This window comes from Adiantum capillus-veneris, chromosome 7, assembly GCF_014529385.1.
Source record: "Adiantum capillus-veneris isolate H3 chromosome 7, ASM1452938v2, whole genome shotgun sequence".
NCBI lineage: Eukaryota > Viridiplantae > Streptophyta > Polypodiopsida > Polypodiales > Pteridaceae > Adiantum > Adiantum capillus-veneris.
In genome coordinates this window covers 76,849,365-76,872,818 of record NC_140937.1, presented here as the reverse complement: position 1 = coordinate 76,872,818, position 23,454 = coordinate 76,849,365, and the positions used below count along the sequence as shown (strand labels likewise).

At 45.6% G+C, this 23,454-nt stretch overlaps 1 protein-coding gene across 1 annotated transcript in view; it reads left to right on the top strand.

Annotated features, from left to right (window-relative positions):
• Positions 1-23,454, top strand: part of LOC147454089 (uncharacterized) — a 147,211-nt gene that overhangs the window by 62,958 nt on the left and 60,799 nt on the right. The window contains exon 3 of the mRNA XM_086517264.1: positions 17,312-17,409. Within this exon, the coding sequence (XP_086373390.1) occupies positions 17,312-17,409 (98 nt within the window). The remainder of the gene's footprint in view (positions 1-17,311; positions 17,410-23,454) is intronic.

Genomic DNA, 23,454 nt, shown 5'->3' with positions numbered 1-23,454 from the left:
GTCTCAAGAACATCTGGGTCTGGATCTATGACACAAGTCCTCCCACAGATGCCCACCACGCAAATCCTCTAAAAACAGCACTCTTGCCACTTGCGGGGCCTCTACTGCAACTCGGTGTAAGCGTCCCTCACCTTGTAGCTCGAAAAACAGGGAGGGTATAGTCTCTGAGCAAGCCCGAACTGAGATGAGAACCTCCAGTCGCGTGAAGGCTCCCATCCATCTGGGCGCTGCTGACTCGAGAGGTGTGAAACTGGTACTGCCTCTGAGATGTCCTGACACATGCTCTGCACCCCTCTCATGCCCTGTAGCTGAATGTCGTGAAGCTCCTCTGACAAGCCTGAAAACTGTAACTAGTCACCTAGAGAGTGTGCTGGACCCTCTGCCATGGGACCCCAGGAAACATGAGGCCGACTACCAACCAAGTGGCCTCTCTGAGTGCTAACCATGGGGTTCTAAACAAGGGGCTGTCTCAGGCGCTCCTCCGTGCAAGTAGGCTGATGTTGCTCTAGGCCTCGCTGCAGTTGCTCCCAGGATCGGAGCAGACTCACAGCGAAGCGGTCCTCGGGTCTCATGCTCATGCCAACTCTGCGCATCTCTGTGAAAATCCATCGAGTCGAGGGTCGCCATGGGCCTCCAGCCTGAGGCACCCTAGCACTAAGCTGCTGAAGCAAGAACTCCTTCCAGGGCTCCTCACCTGGAAGAAGTCCTTTGACGATGAACTTTCCAAGAAGGGCTCTGCTCTGTTGTGCTGGGTCTATGATCCCCAACCCTGGCTGAGAACAAGGCAAAGTGATGACTTGCCATGCCACTTTGGCCCGAGCTATTTGAGTGTCACGCCCTGACCAAAGGAAGTTCCTAATCAGCCTCTCTACTTGGCTAATACAAGAACTCGAGAAGATCCAACAAGAAGTGATGTACCACATAGTAGCCAACAACACCTGGTTGGCCACTACAACTCTGTCTGCCAAAGAAAGTCGTGCGGAGCTCCAATGTAACAACTTCCTCTGGATAGACAGGAGGAGGGGAGCAATCTAGTGCTCGTGAGACAAGTCCAAACCAACCTGATAGCCCAAGTAACGAACTGTAGTCCCTGGGGGAATCCACCTGAAACCCTCACTTGGCATCCAATCGGGCGTAGGAGCACTACCAACCGAGAAAGCTACTGTATTTCTCCAGTTGATGAGTGCGCCAGATGCACAACAAAAAGTCTCAAGAGCCTGCTCACACCTATGTAGGTTGGCCTCCTGGCCATCCAAGTACAAGGCTGAGTCGTCTGCAAAGTCAACGTCCAGTAGCTCATCTCCCCGAATAGGGAGCGCTAAGCCACGTAATCCAACCTGCTGTGAAACCAAAAACCTGCTCATCGCCTCAGCATAGAACAGAAAGAGAAATGGGGCAAGAGGGCAGCCCTGTCTGACCGAACATGTGAGCATGAAACGATCACCTCTACCTCTTGCTAAAAGCACCTGACTGTGTGCCTGTCTGTACAAAGCTGACACCCGTCTGATCCAAGCATCTGAGAAGCCCATCCTGCGTAGAGTGCCCTCCAAAAGATCCCAGTCAACTCTGTCGTAGGCCTTCTCAAAATCAAGAAGAACAATCACCAAATCCTCACCACGGAGCCGCATGAGGGCAGAGGCCTCCCAAAAAGTAAAGAAGGCAGCGTGGAGTGAAGGGCAAGGCAGCGCGAAGGCAGCAGGGAGTGGGGGTGGGCGGGCGATGGCAAGGGAGAGGGGCTGAGGGAGCGTGCGCAGGGGAAGGGGTGAAGGCAGCGGCAGCGAGCTCGTTTTTTAGTGGACGACGAATTTGTGATGACAAGAGAGCAAGTGTAGCTCTTCGAGTTTATAAACTTCGACTTCGGTCTAATGGAATAAAGAAATACCATAGGAGATTTCTAGTTGAGGGGCCAATGCTTGTGGAGTGGAACTTCACCACTCCATGTGTCTACTGTGTGATGTTCTCTCCTTTCAAGTGCAAGTATTTGCTGTTTCAATTCAGTTATGTGATTGTTGCAGTGATTTTATCACCTCACCAATGGCTCGATGGTTAGAAACAAATTGGCCTCCCACCTCTTGGCCAACCTTTTCGCAAGCTGCAGCTCAATTTCACCAAAATACCCCTCCTCCTACCAGACTGGCTTTTGCTATGGACACATATTTTCCCTCTTTGCCATCCGATTCTACACATGCCGCTTTTGCTTCGCTTCTTCCCCCACCTTCCCCTTCGGTGGAGCATGCGCCTCTGCCTAGTTCCCCTTTCTTGCCTGCTACTACCTCCCCATTTGTAATCACTTTGGACGAGTGATCTGACGGAAACACAAAGATAACCGCTATTTACACACTTGGCACACTTTTAGTACTTCAAAACAATTGAAATGACAGAAATAGAGAATCCACGGGGGAACACGCAGAGTTCCACCCCCATATGTATTGGCCCCAAAGAGTGGCAAAGACTGGCGCGCCTTTCGATATTTCTTTATTCATTTATCTGCAAGAACCAATCTTCCAGCTCTTCGTCAAGATGCTTGAAAGAATGGCCCTCTAGGCAATTATAAAGAGTACAAGGGTTGCTAAAAGCAGAGCCTTAAAAGTGTAAGGCCTAAAAGAATCTTATCCCAAAAGCAACTGCTCCAAAATGCTAGCGTTAAAAATTACCAAATCAGCCAGCGCGAATTTCGGCTAGTCATCTCATCTGTCTAGAAGTCTTGATGCACCTAGATCCCTATGTAGCCATCTCACCCCTCCGAAACTTTTGATGCGCTCACCTAAGTATCCAGTCATCTCATTCATATGGGAATCTTGATGCACTAGAATCTCATTTCATCATTCAACATTCCTCATATTCATTCATCATTCATTCCTTCATATATCAAAACAAAATAGGCCCCTCGGAAAGACTTATAGGTTGAAAGTGCCGGCTTCTTTATTAACTTGGGCTCCTCGGCGGGTGCCCCATAAGTAGGTTCCTTATCTTTCCTCTAGGGTTTAGGCCCCTCGGCCGGAATTTGCAAAACACAGTCAAGTTAGCCCACGATCCGAAGGTCACTTGGATGTCCTAGTGCCACAAATGATCACGGATGCAGATACCACATAGAGAGAATTGTTCACAACACGGAGAATTTTGGCTTTGACTGGGAGATTGGCATGGACCACCTTCATAGGGAGAGTGAATCTGTGACTGGCCAAACGAACGCATGGATCAAATGTGTCTATGACCTCGAGCAAAAACCCTAACCCTAACACCCGTCACACCATTCTTACCTCTACTTTGTGCCTCGCCACCTCCTCCAGTTCCCCACTCTTTCATGGAGAGCCCCCCCCCCCCCCCCCCCCCCCCCCAAATGATGACACTTTTCACACACTGAGCACAATTAGGTTCTTTTTTATCTATGCTAGTACGCCCCTATATCTAGTATTGTGTGGAGAAGAGCCGGTCCTTGGTTTGCAATCATCAGAGCCCCATGCTCTCTTTTTCATGTTACCTTTCACGGAATAAAAGCCCTTCAATCATGGGCAGGTTGCATGTCTCCTTTTTTTCTTGCCCACTAGTTCACATAGTGTATGTGGATAGTGCAACGAGGAGAGATGGAGGGATGCTATTGTTTGCCCAATATTTTATCAATGAACCATACCTCACAGTTCGCCTGCACCGTGTGGGTATAGTCGGAGTCGACAACTATTTGTGCTTTGCGTTGTCCACAGGATTATTTTTTCTCTTGGTACTTTGCTGCACATGCTTTTGGGGCAGACCACCTCTTCAAGCCTTTGCCACCAGATGTTGATGAACTCCTGCTTGTTGCCTTGACCCTACGGCCAGCGGCCTCGGTGCTAGCCAGATGTATGCTTATGTGGTTTCAATTGACTTTCTCCTCTATGACTTTGTGGTTCATCAGTGGACTGTCATTGTTAGTTGCTATGGATTCTCACATTGTCACATGGAATGTCAATGGTTTCCATCACATGAATGTTAGTGGTATGAGATAGAATCTACTTAGACGGGATTGGCACACTCATGTAGTTTGTGATGGATATCCTTCTTGTTCAAGAGCACAAGCTTTACATTGACAGCTGTAGACCCTATGGGAAGTTCATACCTAGTGCTTCTCACACGTTTTGGTAGATTTCTGTTGGTGCCCATCAATCTAGTGGAGGTGTATGTATTTTGTGGGATCGTGTTGGTGACATTTTTTGCGTGATCATGGCACTTTGATTCCAAGTAGAGCTTCCTTGGTGTGATTGTCAAGGAGACCTTCACAATGTGGAGACTGTGGAGGATTGGTAGCCCTTGGGTAGGTGTGTCTTTTGCCTTACCATCTATTGCTTGCTCTATGAGAGATGCTTGTGATAGGTTCCTTGTTGCGATGTCTAATGTTGATGCCTGGCATGTACCCTCCTTGACTGTACTCAGTCAAGGAGGGTATTGCTTTCTCTAAGAGAGATGCTTGTGATAGGCTCCTTGTTGCGATGTCTAATGTTGATGCCTGGCATGTACCCTCCTTGACTGTACTCAGTCGTTGCAGTTTTCACGGGGCTTTCATAGATAGTCTGGACGGTTGTTGAAGAGATTAGATAGATGTTATGTTGGCTGATGGGAAGCCTCCCACTGTGGGATGGCCACGATATGGTGTGGGATAGTGTTGTCTAACTATGCACTTGTTTCTATATAGTTGAGGTTTCAGTCACCTGACAGCCCCTCTAGAGAGCATCTGGCCGTATGCCTCCCTACTTGTTTGTATCTCTTCGGCATTTGAAGCACGGAGACATGTATCTGGGCTGAAACGTTGTGAGTCATTTCGCAGATAGAGGGAGTTATGGGACAGATTGGGATGTATATGTAGATTTCTAGAGGATTTTCCAGGGCATGACTTTGTGGGTGAACGTGAGGTCAACTTTCTTTTTTTGTAAATCTTCTTTGATCGATTTACTACTGGGAAACCTTAAAGCGAGGAAAACCCACGCAAAGAAAGGGATACAAAAAGCGGAGCACTATGAGGCTCCGAAGGCTAGAAACAGTCAAAGTAAATCCTGTAGGTATCAAGGGTGATGTCTCCAGCGTCATAGGCAAAATGCAGTGACACTGGGTTAGCCGTACCACACTCTAGCTCACCCAGGGCTAATGATGCCCAGCTTTCGGAGCCTGACCGCAGGAACGGACCCCATCGGGGAGCATAAAATAAACAACAAAAAATGTTTTTTCTTTTCTTGCCTGTTGCTGCCGCCACCCCACCTTCCCCTTGACCTTGTGCCCACAGTGGGCCGCCCGCCCCCCCTTGGCACCACTTCCTCTCTCCCCTCCATTATCACCACCCCACCCCCCTCGTTCCCTCAGCCACCCTCTCTCTCTCTCTCTCTCTCTCTCCCTCTCATCCATTATTGGCAGCCAGCAAGCACTCTCTCTTTCTCCCTCGTTCAGCCCCCCATGAGCTCTCTCTCTCTCTCTCGATTCCGCCATGAGACACCTGCTCTCTCTCTCTCTCTCTCCCCCCCCCCCGTTGACTCTCCCTATCTCTATGTCAGCAGCCATCAGGACGCAGAAACTCTCTCTCTCTCTCTCTCTCTCTCTCTCTCTCTCTCATGTTACCTACACACACACACACACACTTTTTTTGTAAATTGCTTTGATTAATTTACAAGTGGGAAACCTCAAAGCGAGGAAAACCCACGAAAAGAAAGGGATACAAAAGACGGAGCACTATAAGGCTCCGAAGGCTAGAAACAGTCAAAGTAAATCCTGTAGGCATCAAGAGTGATGTCTCCAGCTTCGGCAAAATGCAGTGCTTGACCAAGAGATAATTTGAAATAGGGAAAGGGGTCAACAAAAGTGCCCTGGAACATTAAGGAGTTCCTATGATGCCAGATGGCCCACATAGTCCAAAATCTGACCCAGGTGAAGAAGACCGCAAACTGAGATTGTGGTGACCGAAGCACCCCAAAAAGCCAAAATCGTCTATGAAAAGAGCCGGAAGGAAAACGTAGTCGAAGAGCAACTGACACTTGCCGAATGAAGGCTCTGGAGTGACGACAACACCACAGCAAGTGTGGCACGGTCTCCTCAGCTTCAAGGCATTTGGGGCAGAGGGAAGGCGCAATATGCCGAGCATGCAACACACTGCCAACAGGTAGAGCTCCCACCAAGCACCGCCACAAGAAAACACGTTCCTTCAAAGGCAGATGACTTTGCCAAATGCGAGACAATGCGTGTTTCCACCACAAGGATGACTCGGAAAGCGACCACAGCTGATTACCCCGATGCACAATCCATACATCAGATTGAAGAATGGCATAGACACTGGCAGCTGAGATGCAGTCCAATCTGGTAGTAGCCAGATTCCAATCAGAGAAGCGAGAGTCTTCATCCAACGGAGGAATGGGCGAATGAGCAGCAAGCATGTTTTGAATCTCCCGTCAGAGAGGAGAATAGTGAAGACCCAACCGAAAGCGGGAGACGGAATCAGCAAAAGAAAGAACATAACCCGAATCATCAACCACCTGATGCACCTGACAGATTCCTTTTTGGGAAAGAAAATACACTTGGCAAGGAGACCGTTGAACCAAAGTCGAAGCAAAAACCCTGCTCCAATGCAGACTCTCCAAGCGAAGAGAGTTACCCCCAGAGGATTGTCGACCATCCCAAGCCAAATGTGAAGTGACAACCTTCCAATCAACAATTAGAGAAGAAGTAAAGGGACATCCAGGAAAGTGTCCTTCAAGCTTCCCAAAAACAACATCCCAATAAGTCAGTTGCCAATGACCAAAAGAAGGGGTGACAATGTGCGCACATAAATGTGTGACCATGAGAGCCTAGGGTTGCTGCTGCTCCACCAAAACTGGCAACCAACATAGCTTTCCGAGCCAGAAGATGACATCTCAAGTCCAAAATATTCAACCCTCCAAGCCGCTTGGGAGAACACAGCTTGTCCATAGATAAAAGCCGAATGCCCCTCTTGGTAGACGAGGTCCGCCAAAAATGTTCTAAAATATTGGACATGAGAGACTGCAAGCGCAACCCAGGCCAGAACAACAAAGGCAAGTAAAACTGCACATAAGCCACAAGGATGCATTGGACAATCCTGAGACGCACATGAAGTGGCCACGTGGACAATTTCCAATAATTCAACTTGGAATGTAGACGTTGGAGCACCCAATCCGTTTTCTTCATAGCCGATACATTCCAACCTAGCGGATAACCCAAATGGCGAACCAGAACATGGGGAGGAACAATCTCCCCAGGCCACAATATCCTATGCCAGTCACACTCTTTCAAAGGCAATAGCTTGGATTTGCAAAAGTTAACTTTGAGACCTGCTGCCAATCCAAACAAGTGAAGAGTATGCATAATTTGTTGTACATCATCATAGTTATTACGAGGCATGAACAAAGAGTCATCCGCATAAGCCTGACCAGCAAACTGTCGACCAGAAGGTAAAGTAAGGCCATGTAGCCTACCACTAGAGGTCAAGGAATCCAAGTACATAAACAAGGGATGAGTAGCGATCGCATAAAGCAAAGCACTCAGAGGGCAGCCCTGCCGTACCGACTGTCCCAAAGGCCAAGATTCTGTGAGAGAACCATCCAGCAAGCCTGCAGAAGTACTGTTTGTATACAAGAAAAGCACGACACGGGATAGCCTAGGCCCAAAGCCCAAATGTCGCATGGTATCCGCAATGTAATCCCAAAGAACAGTATCGAATGCCTTTTCAATGTCAACCTGCATGACTAATACATCCTGTCCAGTATATTTTGCATATTCCATACCAACAATGACATTTGCAAGGTTGTCAGTAATTTGACGTCTCGGAATGAAGCCGTATTGAGATTGATGCAAGCCTTCATGTAGAAAGCATTTGAGTCGGTTAGCAAGCATTTTTGCCATTAATTTATATACCATATGCATAAGTGTAATAGGCCGCCAATGTGAAAATTCTTCCCACAATGCATGCTTAGGGATCAACTTGAGCAAACCTTCTTTCCAAGAGGAGGGTAATTCCTGTTGTTCCCAAGCTGTATTCATCATGAATAATAGAGGCAACTTCAAATAATCCTAGAAAGACAAGAAGAATTCCACAGAGAGACCATCCAAACCAGGAGCTCTCCATCGACCTAAATCAAGCAAGCTGGCATACAATTCCGACTCAGTGAAAACAGCTTCCAAGTCTTGAGCCTGCCCGCAACGAGAATGGAAGTAACATGCGATAGAAACACATGACGCGCTTGGCGAGGTTCTCTTGTGGGAGAAGAAGGGGCCTCAAAAATCTTGCCATAATGAGAGCGTAGGGCTAGTGCTAGCTCTCGAAGAGTGGAGGTTCACTCCCTTGACAGTAATTTAACTCTCCGTATAGCTTGAGACTGCCTCGAGTGATGCAAATGCTTAAAGAATTGTTTAGAAGCACATCCTTTATCTACAAAAGCTTGTTGACGAGCTCAAATCTGCCATTTGGCCAATTTCCTCTCATCATTGTGCCTTAAGATTGCACGAGCAGAGAACAACTCAGTCATTTGAGCATCAACAAGAGAAGAATGATTAGCCAAGTGCATTAATCGGCTACAAGCATCCTTTGCCTGGGTAACCTGTTCCCTTAATTGTGACAAATAATCCCTGCCATAATCCTCTATAACTGATTGAACACGCATAACAAAACGAAACCATGCTATGTCCAAGTCAACATACATCTGGGATAGCAAAGGCGGGATGATATTCACAATCATAGTGCGAAAAGGCTCATGCTTGAGATAAGCATTATTGACATGCAAAAGTCTTTTCTTGGGTAGGCGATCATTGACATCAAAAGAGACAAAACGAAGTTTCAAGCATACGGGAAAATGATCTGAGAGACACATAGCATAATCAATCGTCATCTCGCATACAAAGTCATTATATTGTTGCATGTGAAAAAGATACTAGCGATCCAGCCGAGCGCGATACATGGATTGAGCATTGTGATGAAAAGTAAAGCCTGGATCAGTCGCATGCAAAAAGGGCCACAAATCAAGCCCATTACAGGTCGACATAAATTGGTCCCAAGATTGCCGCTCCATATGAAGCATGTGAGAATGGCCTGTAGTATTATCCGCAAGGTTTGGTGCATTATTAAAATCCCCGCAGAGAAAGGCATTGGAACGCCAACAATAAGAAGAGATAGCACTCCACAACCGTGCTCTATCTGCAGAAGCTGTGTATACATATAATCCTCCAAATTCAAAAACTTCTCCATTAATAATACATTGGATGACCATCCATCTGCCAGCCGGGTCATTAAAGACCAAGGTTGGGAAGAGTTCATGTCGAACAAGCATAAGCACTCCAGAATGGCCAGCTGATCCTGCATAAGCTATCCAGTAGCCCGCAAAGTAAGAAGTCTGTCCTGCAAATCGATGCTGATTATGCTCTTGAAGAACCATGATGTCTGCTTTACATGTATGTACATAGTGCCAGGTAAGCCGCCACTTGTCATGATTGCATAACCCACGCACATTATAGGAGATGCAATTCAAAGAACTATGCATTCTATATGGTATATATAGTGGACGACAAAACAGTGAAAGAAAGGGGGGAATAAAACTCAAGTACCGGTGCCCGTCGACACATCCTCCCCAGCTGAAGGTGCCTGAGAAGGTGGGTCAATACCTGGACCTGGATAATTGAAAGGAAATGCACCTTGTGATGAAGAAGCTTCTCTAGTAACAACCTCCTTGTAAGAACGAACAACCTTGTCCCAAGCTTCAGCCAAAGAAGTGTTGTCATTACAAGGGAGTTTTTTCTGAGCAACGTTCTTCAAGGGAGGCACATAATTACGAGAAGATGCCGGAACACGAGGTGTAGCAGCTTTGACTGGTTTCTTGGGCACTATCCAAGTTTGAGAGGTCGAAACTTGTTCTTTTCCCTTGTCTTTAATAGTTGGAGAAGCCGTAAGTACAGACAATTATACTTGTTTCCCCTTTCCTTTAATGGCCCCAGCTAAGGGGGAGGAGGTTGAAACTCCTTTAGTTTGAACCTCAGTAGAAGGTTTCGAAGGCGAGCGAGGTTGAGGAGCAGGGACGGCTAAAGGAGGTGGTTGCAGATTTGGTTCCGGACATTCGGACGCATATGACTAAATTTGCCACATTGGAAGCAAGAATTCGCAAACTTGCCCCATTTAAGCTTAAAAGGGCGCTTTCCAACCACTGTATCCCCAGAATCGATCGAAATACCTGCTGGTGTGGGAATATCCGTGTCCCACAAAATACAAAAACGGTTTGTGTTTGCCTTCAGCTTAGGAGGGCAAATGACTTTGTCTAACTGAGCAGCCAACAAAGGAAGCAAATGACGCCAAGTGCGAGGAAAGTCGACCACCTCAACCCAGACGGGACACTTGTGGCGAATGAGACTCTAATAGTCCTTGGTAAGAGCCCAGGGCAGCACATGAGTCATCTGCGTATTGAAGAAAAGAGGAGACATTTCAAGCAGAGCATCCCGAGCATCCATGTCAGCCAGCAAGACTTCGTAGAATCCTCGTGCACCAAAGTAAACCCCTCGGACTGCTTGCCATTTGAGTAGGAAATCAACCCATTGGCCTACATCCTGAGCAGTAGGCATTCGACCCGGGAAAAAAAGAATCACAGCGTTAAGTGCATATTGAGCAACAGGATCCATGAGCTCCTGTATAGGGATGCGCACTTCCATAACAGGAGCGGATCCTTCCCAAGCTTGACGTGCATCCTCGAAATCCTCATGCAAACATTCTTTGATAAGACTCAAAGCATCCATCTCCGAAGTTTCCATGGCTTTCCGACGCTTATATATACACTGACCAGTGGAATCCATGCGAAGCTCTCACACACACACTCTCTTCTTTTTTTGGGAGTTTTTGATATATGACTGCTATATACACACGCAGACACATACACCAGCTAGCTGTACAAAAACACACCCCTCTCTCGCACACAAGACGACGGAAGGACCGCGTGCAGGCGAAATCAAACTTCCACCCCCGACGCGCTGTGAAGGGCCTGCATAGGGTAGATGTTGTGCAGAACAGTGTCGCGCGACAGATGAGGCCGAAGGATTCACCACACACCCAAATCCCCCCCAAGCGTACACACACACGCACTCGACATAGACACACATACACACACAAGGCGGCTGTGATGCCACACACCACACACACTGCAAACCTGACCCACACTCACTCACACCCTAAAACACACACAATGGCGAAACCTGTACAGAGCCAGCGAGGGTTGGCTGCGCCAAGGAGTAACAGTTACGACAAAACACACACACAGACACACTCACACACTCCCACGCAAACTGACAGGAAACCCTTGCTGAAGCCTGCCCGCTGCTGAGGCTCTTGTCATCTTTGATGGGCCACGTGCAGGCGAGGGCAAACTGCAGCCACTGGCTCACTGTGTAGAGGTTGCGCAGGGCAGAATTGTGCGACAAAGGAGCAACACACACCAGGAAGAATTCATTCGCGCACACACACACACACACCCTCCACACACACACACACACACTCACCCACACACCCAAACACACACACTCCTTCAGCCTCTCTCCCCATCTCTAGCTCACTCCCTCTCTCTCTCTCTTCGTTCTCTGGCGGTTCAGCATGTAAAAAATCCCTCCCTCTCGTTCCCACACACACACACACTTTCCGACATACCTACACACATACACACACCATAAACACTCACTCTCGTTCTGTGTAAGAAATCTCTCTCTCTTAGACTATCACACCCACACTTACCATACACACTCGCACACTCACAAGCACACACAAACAGTTACATACACCCACACACACACATACGCACTACGTCAAGCACACACATGCATACAAATACGTACATGCACACCATGAAATTCCGCTATACACCCATACCATATACATATACACGTACATACTTACACACACGGACACTCATATACACCACCGCATCATGCTAATTAAGCAGAAAACACATACTAGACTACGACTACACCTAGTATAAACCACTTCTCTGGCAAGAAGAACACAAGAATCAAGACGGAAAAGCGAGAAGATCTGGGAGGAGCCATACGGCCTAAATCTCTTCATCCCGTAGCATCTCGACACCGGCAAAACACCGGTGACGGCAGAAGCATATTCCATCCAGGCGTTTAGGAGTGCAAAGCTTCTCCATAGACATCAAGCGCAAGCCTTTTTTCTGAGCATGGGATCGCCACAAATGGGACACAATGTCCAACATAAGAGAATCAAGACAACGACGAGGCCAATGCTTCAGTGGCAAAAAGAACTGAACATATGCCAATAGGATACTTTGAACAATTCGCATACGAACATGTAATGGCCAAGTGGATAACGTCCAGTAATGCAATTCGACATTCAAACGTTGCATAACCCAATCCACTTTCTGAGAATGAGTGACATTCCATCCAATTGGATAACCCAAATGCCTAGTAATCACGTTTGGAGGAACAATCTCACTTGGCCACAATAGACTGTGCCAATCACAAGAACGAAGAGGCAGAAGCTTCAATTTGCAAAAGTGGACTTTAAGCCCAGCCGCAAAGCCAAAAAGTTCCAAGGCTTCCATAACCACTTCGACATCATCCTTCTGATTACGAGGCATAAACAAGGAATCATCTGCGTAAGCTTGGCCAACAAAGGTACGACCCGAAGGTAACCGCAAACCATGAAGACGCTCAACAGAAGTCAAGTGATCAAGATACATCAATAACGGGTGAGTGGCTATAGCATACAACAAAGCACTAAGGGGGCAACCCTGCCTAACCGAACAACCAAGAGGCCAAGAGTCTGCTAGTTCGCCTTCCAAGATCCCCGAAGACGTGCTACATGCATACAAGAAATAAACCACATTGGCGAATTTAGGACCAAACCCTAAGCACCTCATCGTGGAAGCCATGAAATCCCACTGTACAGTGTCAAAGGCCTTTTCAATATCAAGTTGCATAACCAGCACGTCCTGATGAGTGTACTTAGCATACTCCATTCTAATCATAACATTAGCCAAATTGTCCATAATCTGGCGACGTGGAATGAAACCATATTGAGCCTGATGGAGTCCTGCAAAACGATGATCCTTAATGCGGTGCACCAGCATCTTAGCCAATAACTTGTAAATCACCGGCATTAAAGTAATTTGGCGCCAGTGAGAGAATCGCGCGCAAAGCGCTTGCTTAGGCAGCAATTTAAGTAAACCTTCTTTCCAAGATAGTGGCAAAATCCTGTTTCTGCCATGATGCATTCATCATGAAAAGCAATGGAAGTTCAAGAGGTTCCCAAAAGGAGAGGAAGAATTCCACAGTAAGCCCATCCCAACCGGGACCGCCAACGGCCCAAAGCAAGCAACGCACTATGCAATTCCGAGGCAATAAACGGGTCCTCAAGGCAACATGCATCCTATGGGGATATAATCGCATGAACAAAGGAAAGCATCAATTGACGCGCATGGCAAGCAACCAAGGATGCCTGAGAAGGAGCAACAAACACCTGTCGATAATGCAAAACCATGGCATCAACAAGTTCTTGCTTTGAAGAAGTCCAAACACCTAGGGAAAGCATAACCCACTTAATTGCTTGCGAGACCCTCGTATGATGCAAATGCTTAAAAAATTGCCTCGAAGCACAGCCTTTATCCATGAAAGCTTGTTGACGGGCACACGTCTGCTATTTAGCAAGTTTTCGCTTGTCATTATGCTGAATACACACACAAGCTTCGCACAACTCCGACATCTCATAGTCAGACAAGGGCCACAAATCAGCCAACACTTGCAACTATTGACAGGCTTGCTTCGCATCCTTAACATCCCCCCGAGTGCACTGCATGTAATGCGTGCCGTAGTCATAAATGACACTTTACACCCTCATAACAAAGCGATACCAGGCAACATTAAGATCAAAATGCATATGAGGAAGAAGCGGGGGAATAATATCAAAAATCATGTCACAAAAAGCCGCATGAGCAAGATAAGCATTGTTAATATGTAGCAGACATTTTCTAGAAAGAGGTCAATCACAAAGAGATTGCCCAAAACTCACATTCAACGAAACAGGGTAATGATCAGATAACTGTAAGGTATAATCGATGTTGACCTCACATAAAAAATCCTTATATTGTTGCACATTAAGCAAACACCATCGATCCAACCACGCTCGATAAGAAGAGTGAGCAACATGCTAAAAAGTAAATCCAGAGGCATCTGGGTGCAAATGCCGCTATAGATCAATCATCGGAGTAGTAGCAAACTGATTATCCCATTTTAACCTTTCCGTAGACAATATATGTGAATTACGTGTGGTACTATCATTCATCGCGGGGGGGTATTATTAAAATCACCACAAAGAAATGCATTTGAAGTCCATAAATGAGAAGAGATGTCTCGCCATAGAGCAGCCCTTTGCCCAGATGCTGTATGAGCATAAACACCTCCAAATTCATAAACCTGACCATTCAACAGGCATTGAACCACCATCCAACGGCCCTGCGAATCATTGTACAAGAGAGCTGGCTGCAACTCATGCCGAACAACAATCAGTAAACCTGAATAGTCTTGCAAACCAGCATATGGAATCCAATAACCAGCAAAATAAGAACACTGACCAGCAAAGTCATGCTGGTTGTGTTCTTGCAAAACAACTATATCTGCCCTACATGTATGTACATAGTGCCAGGTCAATTGCCATTTGTCAAGGTTACATAACCCCCGCACATTGTATTTAATGCATTTAATGCAACTATGCATAGAAATCATATGTACAACGGCAAGAAACACATGAATCAAGTCGAGATGCCCATATGGACATCTCCATCCACCACATCCACACCAGACCCCATCCATTGAGTGAAAGCAGGAGACTTGTCCATAGGATCTGCTTGAGAGGTGGAAGCCTCACCCAGAAGCACATCCTTATGAGAATGCATCGCTTTTTCCCAAGCATCAATCAACGTGCGATTGTCATTGCAAGGAAGCTGCTTAAACGCTGCATTCTTGTTGGCGTTAACCAGAGGAACATAATTGCGGGAGGAGGTTGGAGCGCAAATTTTCACTGTCTTTTTAAGCACCGCCCATGAGCCAACATCACCTGACCCAGCATGTTTGCCTTTCCCTGCATTTACATTCCCAACATCAGCAGACTGCGGATTTTTGTTTTTCCCTTTGTCTACATTGGGAATCGACTTCATAGTAGAAACTCCATTCAATTTAGCTTCACCAACAGATTTTCCTATAGGGACAGGGCCAAAAGCAAGAACATCGGAAAGAGGGGGCTGTAGAATTGGTTGAGGACATTCAGACTGCATGTGACCAAATCTAGCACATCGGAAACAGGAGTTTGCAAATTTGCCCCATTTGAGTTTAAAAGGACACTTGCTAACCCATGGATCCCCTGAATCCACCATAATTCCATCCGGGGTTTGCTTGTCCGTATCCCAGAGAATGCAAAACCTATTGGTATTCACATCCAATTTTGGAGGGCAAATTACCTTGCCAAGCTGAGCAGCCAACAACGGAAGAAAATGCCTCCATGTGCGAGGGAAATCAACAATTTGATAGTCTTTCGTAAGTGCCCACGGTAGAACATGAGTCATCTACGTGCCAAAAAAAAGCGGAGACATCTCTAGCAAAAGGTTTTTAGCTTTAGTATCTGTGAGTCAAACCTCATAGAAACCCCGAGCACCAAAATAAACGCCTCGGACAGCTTGGCGTTTGAGAAGGAAATCAACCCTTTGTCCGACATCTCGCGCAATTGGCATTTTTCCTGAGAAAAACAAGATGACCACATTCATGGCGTATTGCGCTACTCGATCCGTAAGGTCCTATACTGGAATGCGCACCTCAAGGACAGGTGCCTGACCATTCCAAGCTTTTCGGGCTTCTTCGAAGTCTTCATACAGACAGCTTTTGATTTCAGAAACACTCTCCGAAACATTATCCATGGACTTACGACGCTTGAAAACACACTGCAACTCTGTCATACAGCAACCGGACCACGTCCAAAACCAAAGCAGAAGACTTTTTTTTATTTTTGTTATTTTATCTATTCACAGAGACTGCAGAAATATTTACATCTGCCACAGAAGACATACATCTTGCAAGAAAAGCCTGTAAAATTGCAAACTATATAGCCTGTAAAATTATTAACTGTCACTAACTGCACAGAGCTGTAATTTTTTGGCGTTGATGATTCGGCAAGTCGCACAGAGACTGACAAGGGGCGAACAAGCTCAGGGTGCAGGGTTTGACTGCGCAGGAGCAGATTACAGTGCTGAGCGCAAATTGTTGTAGCAGGTCTCCGAGAGCTCTGAACGAGCAGTCCACGCAGGTCTTATGGGCGCCCAGAATCTGAGTTCACGCAGGTCACAGTCATCACACACACACACACACACACACACACACACACACACCACTGGCTTCACACACCCCCACACACAGACTGTCAAATAACCTTTGGCTGTTTGTCGCTGCAAAAGGATGACACTCAGAGGCAGTCGAGCAAGCACGGCAGCTGGTCGCAAAGGTTGGCAGACGAGCAGATCTCGCGCACGGCGATAAACCACGCGACAAACAGGCCTGAGAGAGTTCGCGCGTCAGCTTCCCAAACACACACAGAAAAAGATGAAACGTGAGGCTAACACTAGGGAGACTCTCACTCATATATAGCTAGAGAGATCTCAGTTCACCTACCACGCTTCAATATCTACATGGATATTCAAAGTTGAATGGATGAATAAAGATTTCTATTTTGGGAGAGAGCTTGGCTTGGGGTTTGTGTGATACGGCAGATGTTTGGCGCACTGACCTAGACAAGGTTCTTGTTATTACCTCTGATTATTTGTTCTGCTATTTACGAACGACCTGGTGGGACAGATGGTGTTCTTCAAACTAGAGCGGAGGTTTGTTCATATGTTCTGGTCATATGCTCGGTCTGTGGTGATAATTGAACATGGATATAGCTAGAGAGAACTCACTCATATACAGCTAGAGAAATCTCAGTTCACCACGCTTCAATATCTACATGGATATTCAAAGCTGAATGAATGAATAAAAATTTCTTTGCACATTTCGGGAAAGACCCTTTGGGAGCTCGGTTTGGGGTTTGTGTGATACTACAAATGTTTTGCGCACTGACCTAGACGAGGTTCTCATTATTGCCTCTGACTATTTTGTTCCGCTATTTACTACCGACCTGGTGGGACAGATGTTGTTCTAGAAGCTAGAGCGGAGGTTTGTTCATATGTTCTGGTCACACGTTCGGCTTGTGGTGATAAGAATTGACATAAAAACCACGATTAATTTACATGTTGTAAGTGCTTTGTTTGTGGCACAGGCTATCACAGTGAGAATTTGCAAAAGGTTGTCGGAAAAGCTGACAAAATTACTGGCTTTCTTTTGATCTATCCGACATGCTGTCTACATGTTCTTGAGGTACAATCAAAAGGAGCATGCATTAAATATCTATGTACGTTGTTTGGTAATTGGTATATTATGTATATACAAAAAGATTGCAGCATGATATGAAATACTAAAATCAACCCCAAAAGAAGAAACCATATTGCTGATGTTAGAAGGGTGTCCATGAATTGACAAGTCATTCCATGGTTCCTTTCATGATTGCTGAAAAGAAGTCTTTTTGTGATGTCAAAAGTCTCCTCTGCTGTTCTGAGAGGCAAATATTGAGAATACGTTGATTTCGTTTTGTTAAACGAAATAGGCTTCAGTACAGCATGAATCCTGATGCATGTTACCTTTGTGCTATGATGGACTAAAGTCAACTTCACGCTATGGAAGACTGTTTGGCTAAGATGTGAACTTACAAAGGGGTACGTATTTTCAGAAAATGGTGCAAACTTTGATGCAAGAAAGTGAGGCCAGCTAGTTGTAGTATAGCCTAATCATGTTGCAATTATTTTTATGTTAATGCAAAGGGAACAGTTTTCATTTGTCCAAAAAAGGAATTACATCCTGATAAGCTTTCCTATATTCTTCAATGTCACTCATGGCACTCTTTTTTGTTCCTTTTCACCCATCCTGGCTACTGACATCCCTGCTTTCTTTAAGTTCTGTGTGGCATTCTCAAAACCAGTGTCAAGGATAATTTGTTTACCTTCCATACACTCTGTATTATCAAGGAATTTATTACATGTCAGAATCTCAGGATCTAGGAACATGGAATTCATTCTTTCCTTGCATTCTGAAGTGGGTAGTAAATCCAGAGTTGACTTGAGTTAGATTACACTTTCCTGGTAAGACAGCTTTGTAATCCCAGAGGACATAAAACATGTAGTAAGGCAGAAAGGACATTTTTCATTACCACCATTCCCATTTCCTGTGATACCTGTGGCATGGATTTTGTAATGCACAGAGAGAGAGAGAGAGAGAGAGAGAGAGAGAGAGAGAGAGAGAGAGAGAGAGAGAGAGAGAGATATGAAATGAAATGTTATATTAACGTCTTCAAAAGGCCAGAGTGACCTATGAGACCAAACTGATACAAAAGTGGTGAATTTGTTGCAATGTCTGGGTACCTTAGTACTAAAGTACTAAGTGTGAAAAGTGTGAAAGTGTGAAAATAAATGTGAAAAAACTAAATACAAAGTATTAAATAAACTTCTTAGGAGCATTCTGGGTGTCTGGCTAGAATGCTTCTAATCCTTTGTTGTAGTCTCCTCCAGTGAAGTGTGCTTCTGCATCTCGGTCGTGGTCGTCTCGATTTCCTAAGGTCAATCGCCCTGTCAATGAGGGTGCCTTTGGTATGAATGTGGGTACTCCTTTGCGCTGGCTGCTGGCCTCTTGCTTCTCCTTCCACTCCTGCTTCTCTCGATCCGAAGAAATCTGTGATCTGCCTCTGAGGCTGTAGTGCTCTTTGTCTTCTCATTAGATTATCCCTGTGCCGATGTAGTTCCAGTAGGTACAAGCCTAAGCATGTTTGATCTTGGTATTGCATGACTCTATCTAGAGGTCCAAAGCCTTCTTGAAATAGGCAATGGAAACGCCCACGTATCTCATAGTATACGGTGCAATGGCATATGTAGTGTAATTCTGTCTCCGGCTCCATTCCGCATAACTTGCAAATTTTGCTCTCAGGTGGGATTCCCCTAAATCTGCCAAATTCAGTTCCCAGCTGGTATGAGGATGTATGAATCTGACCAATAGTACATCTCAAACCATGAGACAGGTGGGTATCCATGTAGCTCGGGCGAATCACAAATCCATCTTCAGATAGCTGTAGGAAGTTTTCTTTGTAGTCGGCCATCTTCGTGCCCAATTCTTGTGTAGGATCTAACCATGTCCTCTTCGTATCCAACTGTATAAGATCCAATTACTGTCATTTCTTATGTGTATAAGATTTTGTCTCAGATGATTAGTACATGCTTCAGGCCTTTCTTGCTTGATCTCCTTCATGCTTCTCAGACTTGCTTTGTTCAGGATAGATGCATCTTGGACAATATTTTCATCTTGTATGAGGCAATTGAGTGGGCGTGACAGCAACGACAGCCAGTGGCTATTATGCTTCTTGATTTTGAGAAGGCATAAAATTGGGTGGATTGGGGTTTTTTGGAGGGCATTTTACCATAGTCCCAGGGAATCATTTCCCGTTCAGTTCTCATTCCATGGGACTATATAGTCACAGGGAAGGGCAATTCATGCCCGTTCCACGCTCCCATTTCCTGTTCCATGTGACTATGCATTTTATAGAAAATGAACTCTTCTTTGCATTGGATTACAAAAGTTGCGACTCTCTATCGTTCTACTTCTAGTGTTGTTACTATTAGAGGTCACATTGGGCGATGATTTCATGTATATCCCTTTGTACATTAGAGATGCCCACTTAGGCCATGTCATTTTCCTTAGGGCACCAGACTCCGTAGCTCTATGGTCTTGCTCTGCCCTTGGCCGGGCCCCTGACTTGTTGGACAAGGATTATGCAATTGATACTTTGGTTATTCACTTAGTATGATCCACCGATCCACGATCCACATATCTTGAATAGTCTACAGGCAGCTGCTTGAGCAGTGGTGCACTTATAGGGTGGTGCAAGTCATTCGTTCTTTTGGTGAGAGTGGAATGCCAAGGGGAGTGGAGGATCAATTTGCTTGGCTGATGAGAGGTAAGACTTGCAGATATTTGGGTTTTCATGCTGGCATCGATGTGTCGTCTGAGCAACAGTTTGAGCCCGTCTTGCACTCTATCAGGAGGAAGATTTTCCATTGGTCCTCTTTGCATTATCTTTGGTTGGTAGAGCTTTCATTGTAAATTAGGTTCTTCTTGCGACAACCTAGTGTTACTACCTCTTGCTTGACTCTACCTCCTAGAGTTATGGCACGATTTTGTGTGGCATGGCTCAATAGGTCGCTCCAGAGACATGCGACCTAGAGCTATTGGCGCACTGTTATTATGCCTTGAGAGAAGGTTTTGGTATTCCTCGGTGGTTCATACCGCAGTCCTCCTATGCTCATAATGCACTCCTCCAGTTTGTATTTCCCATTGAGCATCCCGAGAGGTCTATTGGATATAGTATATTGCTCCATGTATCAAAAAAAAAAGGGAGAGATGATAGAGAAGACAAACACTTAGAGAGAGAGAGAGAGAGAGAGAGAGAGAGAGAGAGAGAGAGAGAGAGAGAGAGAGAGAGAGAGATGAAATGAAATGTATATTAACATCTTCAAAAGGCTAGAATGACCTATGAGACCAAACTGATACAAAAGTGGTGAATCTGTTACAATGTCTGGGTACCTTAGATCTAAAGTACTAAGTGTGAAAGGTGTGAAAGTGTGAAAATAAATGTGAAAAACTAAATACAAAGTATTAAATAAACTTCTTTGGAGCATTTTGGGTGTCTGGCTAAAATGCTTCTAATCCTTTGTTGTAGTCTCCTCCAGTGAAGTTTGCTTCTGCATCTCAGTCGTGGTCGTCTCGATTTCCTAAGCTCAATCGCCCTGTCAATGAGGGTGCCTTTGGTATGAATGTGGGTACTCCTTTGTGCTGGCTGCTGACCTCTTGCTTCTCCTTCCACTCCTGCATCTCTCGATCCGAAGAAATCTGTGATCTGCCTCTGAGGCTGTAGTGCTCTTTGTCTTCTCATTAGATTATCCCTATGCCGATGTAGTTCCAGTAGGTTAAAGCCTAAGCATCTTTGATCTTGGTATTGCATGACTCTATCTAGAGGTCCAAAGCCTTCTTTAAATAGGCAATGGAAATGCCCACGTATCCCATAGTATACGGTGCAATGGCATATGTAGTGTAATTCTGTCTCCGGCTCCATTCCGCATAACTTGCAAATTCTGCTCTCAGGTGGGATTCCCCTAAATCTGCCAAATTCAATTCCCAGCTGGTGTGAGGATGTACGAATCTGACCAATAGCACATCGCAAACCATGAGACAGGTGGGTATCCATGTAGCTCGGGCGAATCACAAATCCATCTTCAGATAGCTGTAGGAAGTTTTCTTCGTAGTCGGGCCATCTTCGTGCCCCAATTCTTGTGTAGGATCTACCCATGTCCTCTTTGTTGGGTTTCAAGCCTAGATTGTTGACACCCATAGGAAACGGCTTTTATAGCCATGCAGTCACAAGTAAAAGTTGTAAGTCCAGTTTGCATGACACTTTTTTAGCTTTATATACATTGTAAGCTATCAAAGAATATAGCGTTATTTTTCGTGGCTTCTGTGTCAACTCTTTCTCTCTCTCGTTCCCTCTTCTTGCTCTGCACGTCCCCCTTACAACCATGGCTACACCTCGCTACCATCCGCCATAGCCTCGTTTCCTAACAGCTGGTATTAGAGCCTTGCTCTTGGCGCTAGCTTCTCAAGACGCTTATTGGCGGTGCTTCTCAAGATGCTCACATCCTCGTAGAGCCCAAGGGAGGCAGTTGTTCCTAGATGGGTAGATGCAGGCAAGCATATCGCCTATCAAAACGCTGCTAGTCAAAGGTTGAAGGTACAAAATCTTCATAGCATATCAAAACGCTGGAATTCCCTGGCAGTTGAAGAAGGCGCTAGCATTGAAGGACATAGCATCTCAAACGCTGCTTCGTAGGCATTGCAGAAGAGATGACTCCCCATTCACAGAGGGCAGTTTCGCAAGCATCTCAAAATGCTGTGCTTCTTGCAGGCAGTTCTACAAGGCGGTGAGATCCTTGCATCTTAAAAGGCAAGTAGTAAAGGAACTTTTTCTGGGCAATTTTTACAGCATCTCAAGATTTCGATAGCCAAAAAATATATACAATGACTAAATAAAGCACTGAGCAAGCGATATCGGAACTTGCCAAGGTAAGAAAAAGTGAGAGGGAGGGGAGTAAATTTAGAGCGGAATGGAGAGGGGAAAGGGAAAATTTTGCACAAGTGGTAAACACCAAACGTGTTTCACAATTTAAGCTCTTCAGTGGTGTTACCCTTACACAAGGAGTAGGAGGGTTTAAATAGGTTTTCACCTAAGGGAGGAGGGATTCCCAAGGTAGTAGGTACAGAGTTTAATAGAGGAGGAAGCCTCTTCAATAGAGGGGAATCAACTCAAAAGTGGGGTGGGAAAAGGATGGAAAGAGAGAGGTTTAAAGAGTGTTTATAGGTGGTACAAAGGGCAAGGGATTAGGACCCAAATGAATGGGGGGTGGGAAAATGAGGGAAAGAGAGAGGTTTTAAAAAGTGTAATAAGGGGGTACAAAAAGGTGACTTTGACCAAAAAATAAAGAGGGGGGGGGAGGGGGGTGTGAATTTGGTGAAACTCTTTAAGGGATCGAAGAGGATGCAAAGGAAAAGATAAAGGAGGAGAAGGTAAAGCTCGTGGAGGGGGGGAGGCAGTTAGGAGAAGGGGGGGAAGCAAGGAGATGGGGGAGTATGGTTCTTTTTTGAGAGAAGGTTGCCTAGATTGGGTGCATTAAGCCAACAAATGACTGTTTTGGAAAAAGGGGGGAGTTCAGAGTTGTTTTCAAGAATGTTGGAAAGAGGTTGGTTAATGGAGTGAGCTAAATTGAGTTTTCGGGTAAAGGGTGAAAAGGGGATTTTGACAATGGAAGGAGGGGCAATCTTGTGGTTATCTCCTAAGAGATAAGAGGGCCTGGATGCATAGGTTACATAAAGAAAGCACGCTTTCCAAAAAGGTGCTGGGTACCCTTTAGCCCTCAGTCGGTGGAAAAAAAGGTTGCGAATAGAAATGAAACCCTCAAGCGAGTTTTCCGTGATGATATATCTCCTGAGCTCCGATATAATAAAGGCAGTTTTCTGGTGGGTGGGGTGCCAAGATTGCCAAGGGATATAGTTGTAGGAGTTAAAGAGGTTTTTGGTGGCAATGTGTGTCCAAGAGCAGAAGGAGGTTCCTTTGAAAAAGTGAATGTCCAAAATAAAGGCTTCCTGTGAGGAGATGACGGGAGTGATCTTGATATACTCTTGGAGAGGATGCCCATACTCAAGGAGGAGCTTTTCTAAGTAGGCGGGGGGACCATCCCAAACTCCAAAAGCATCGTCTATGAACCTCTTAAA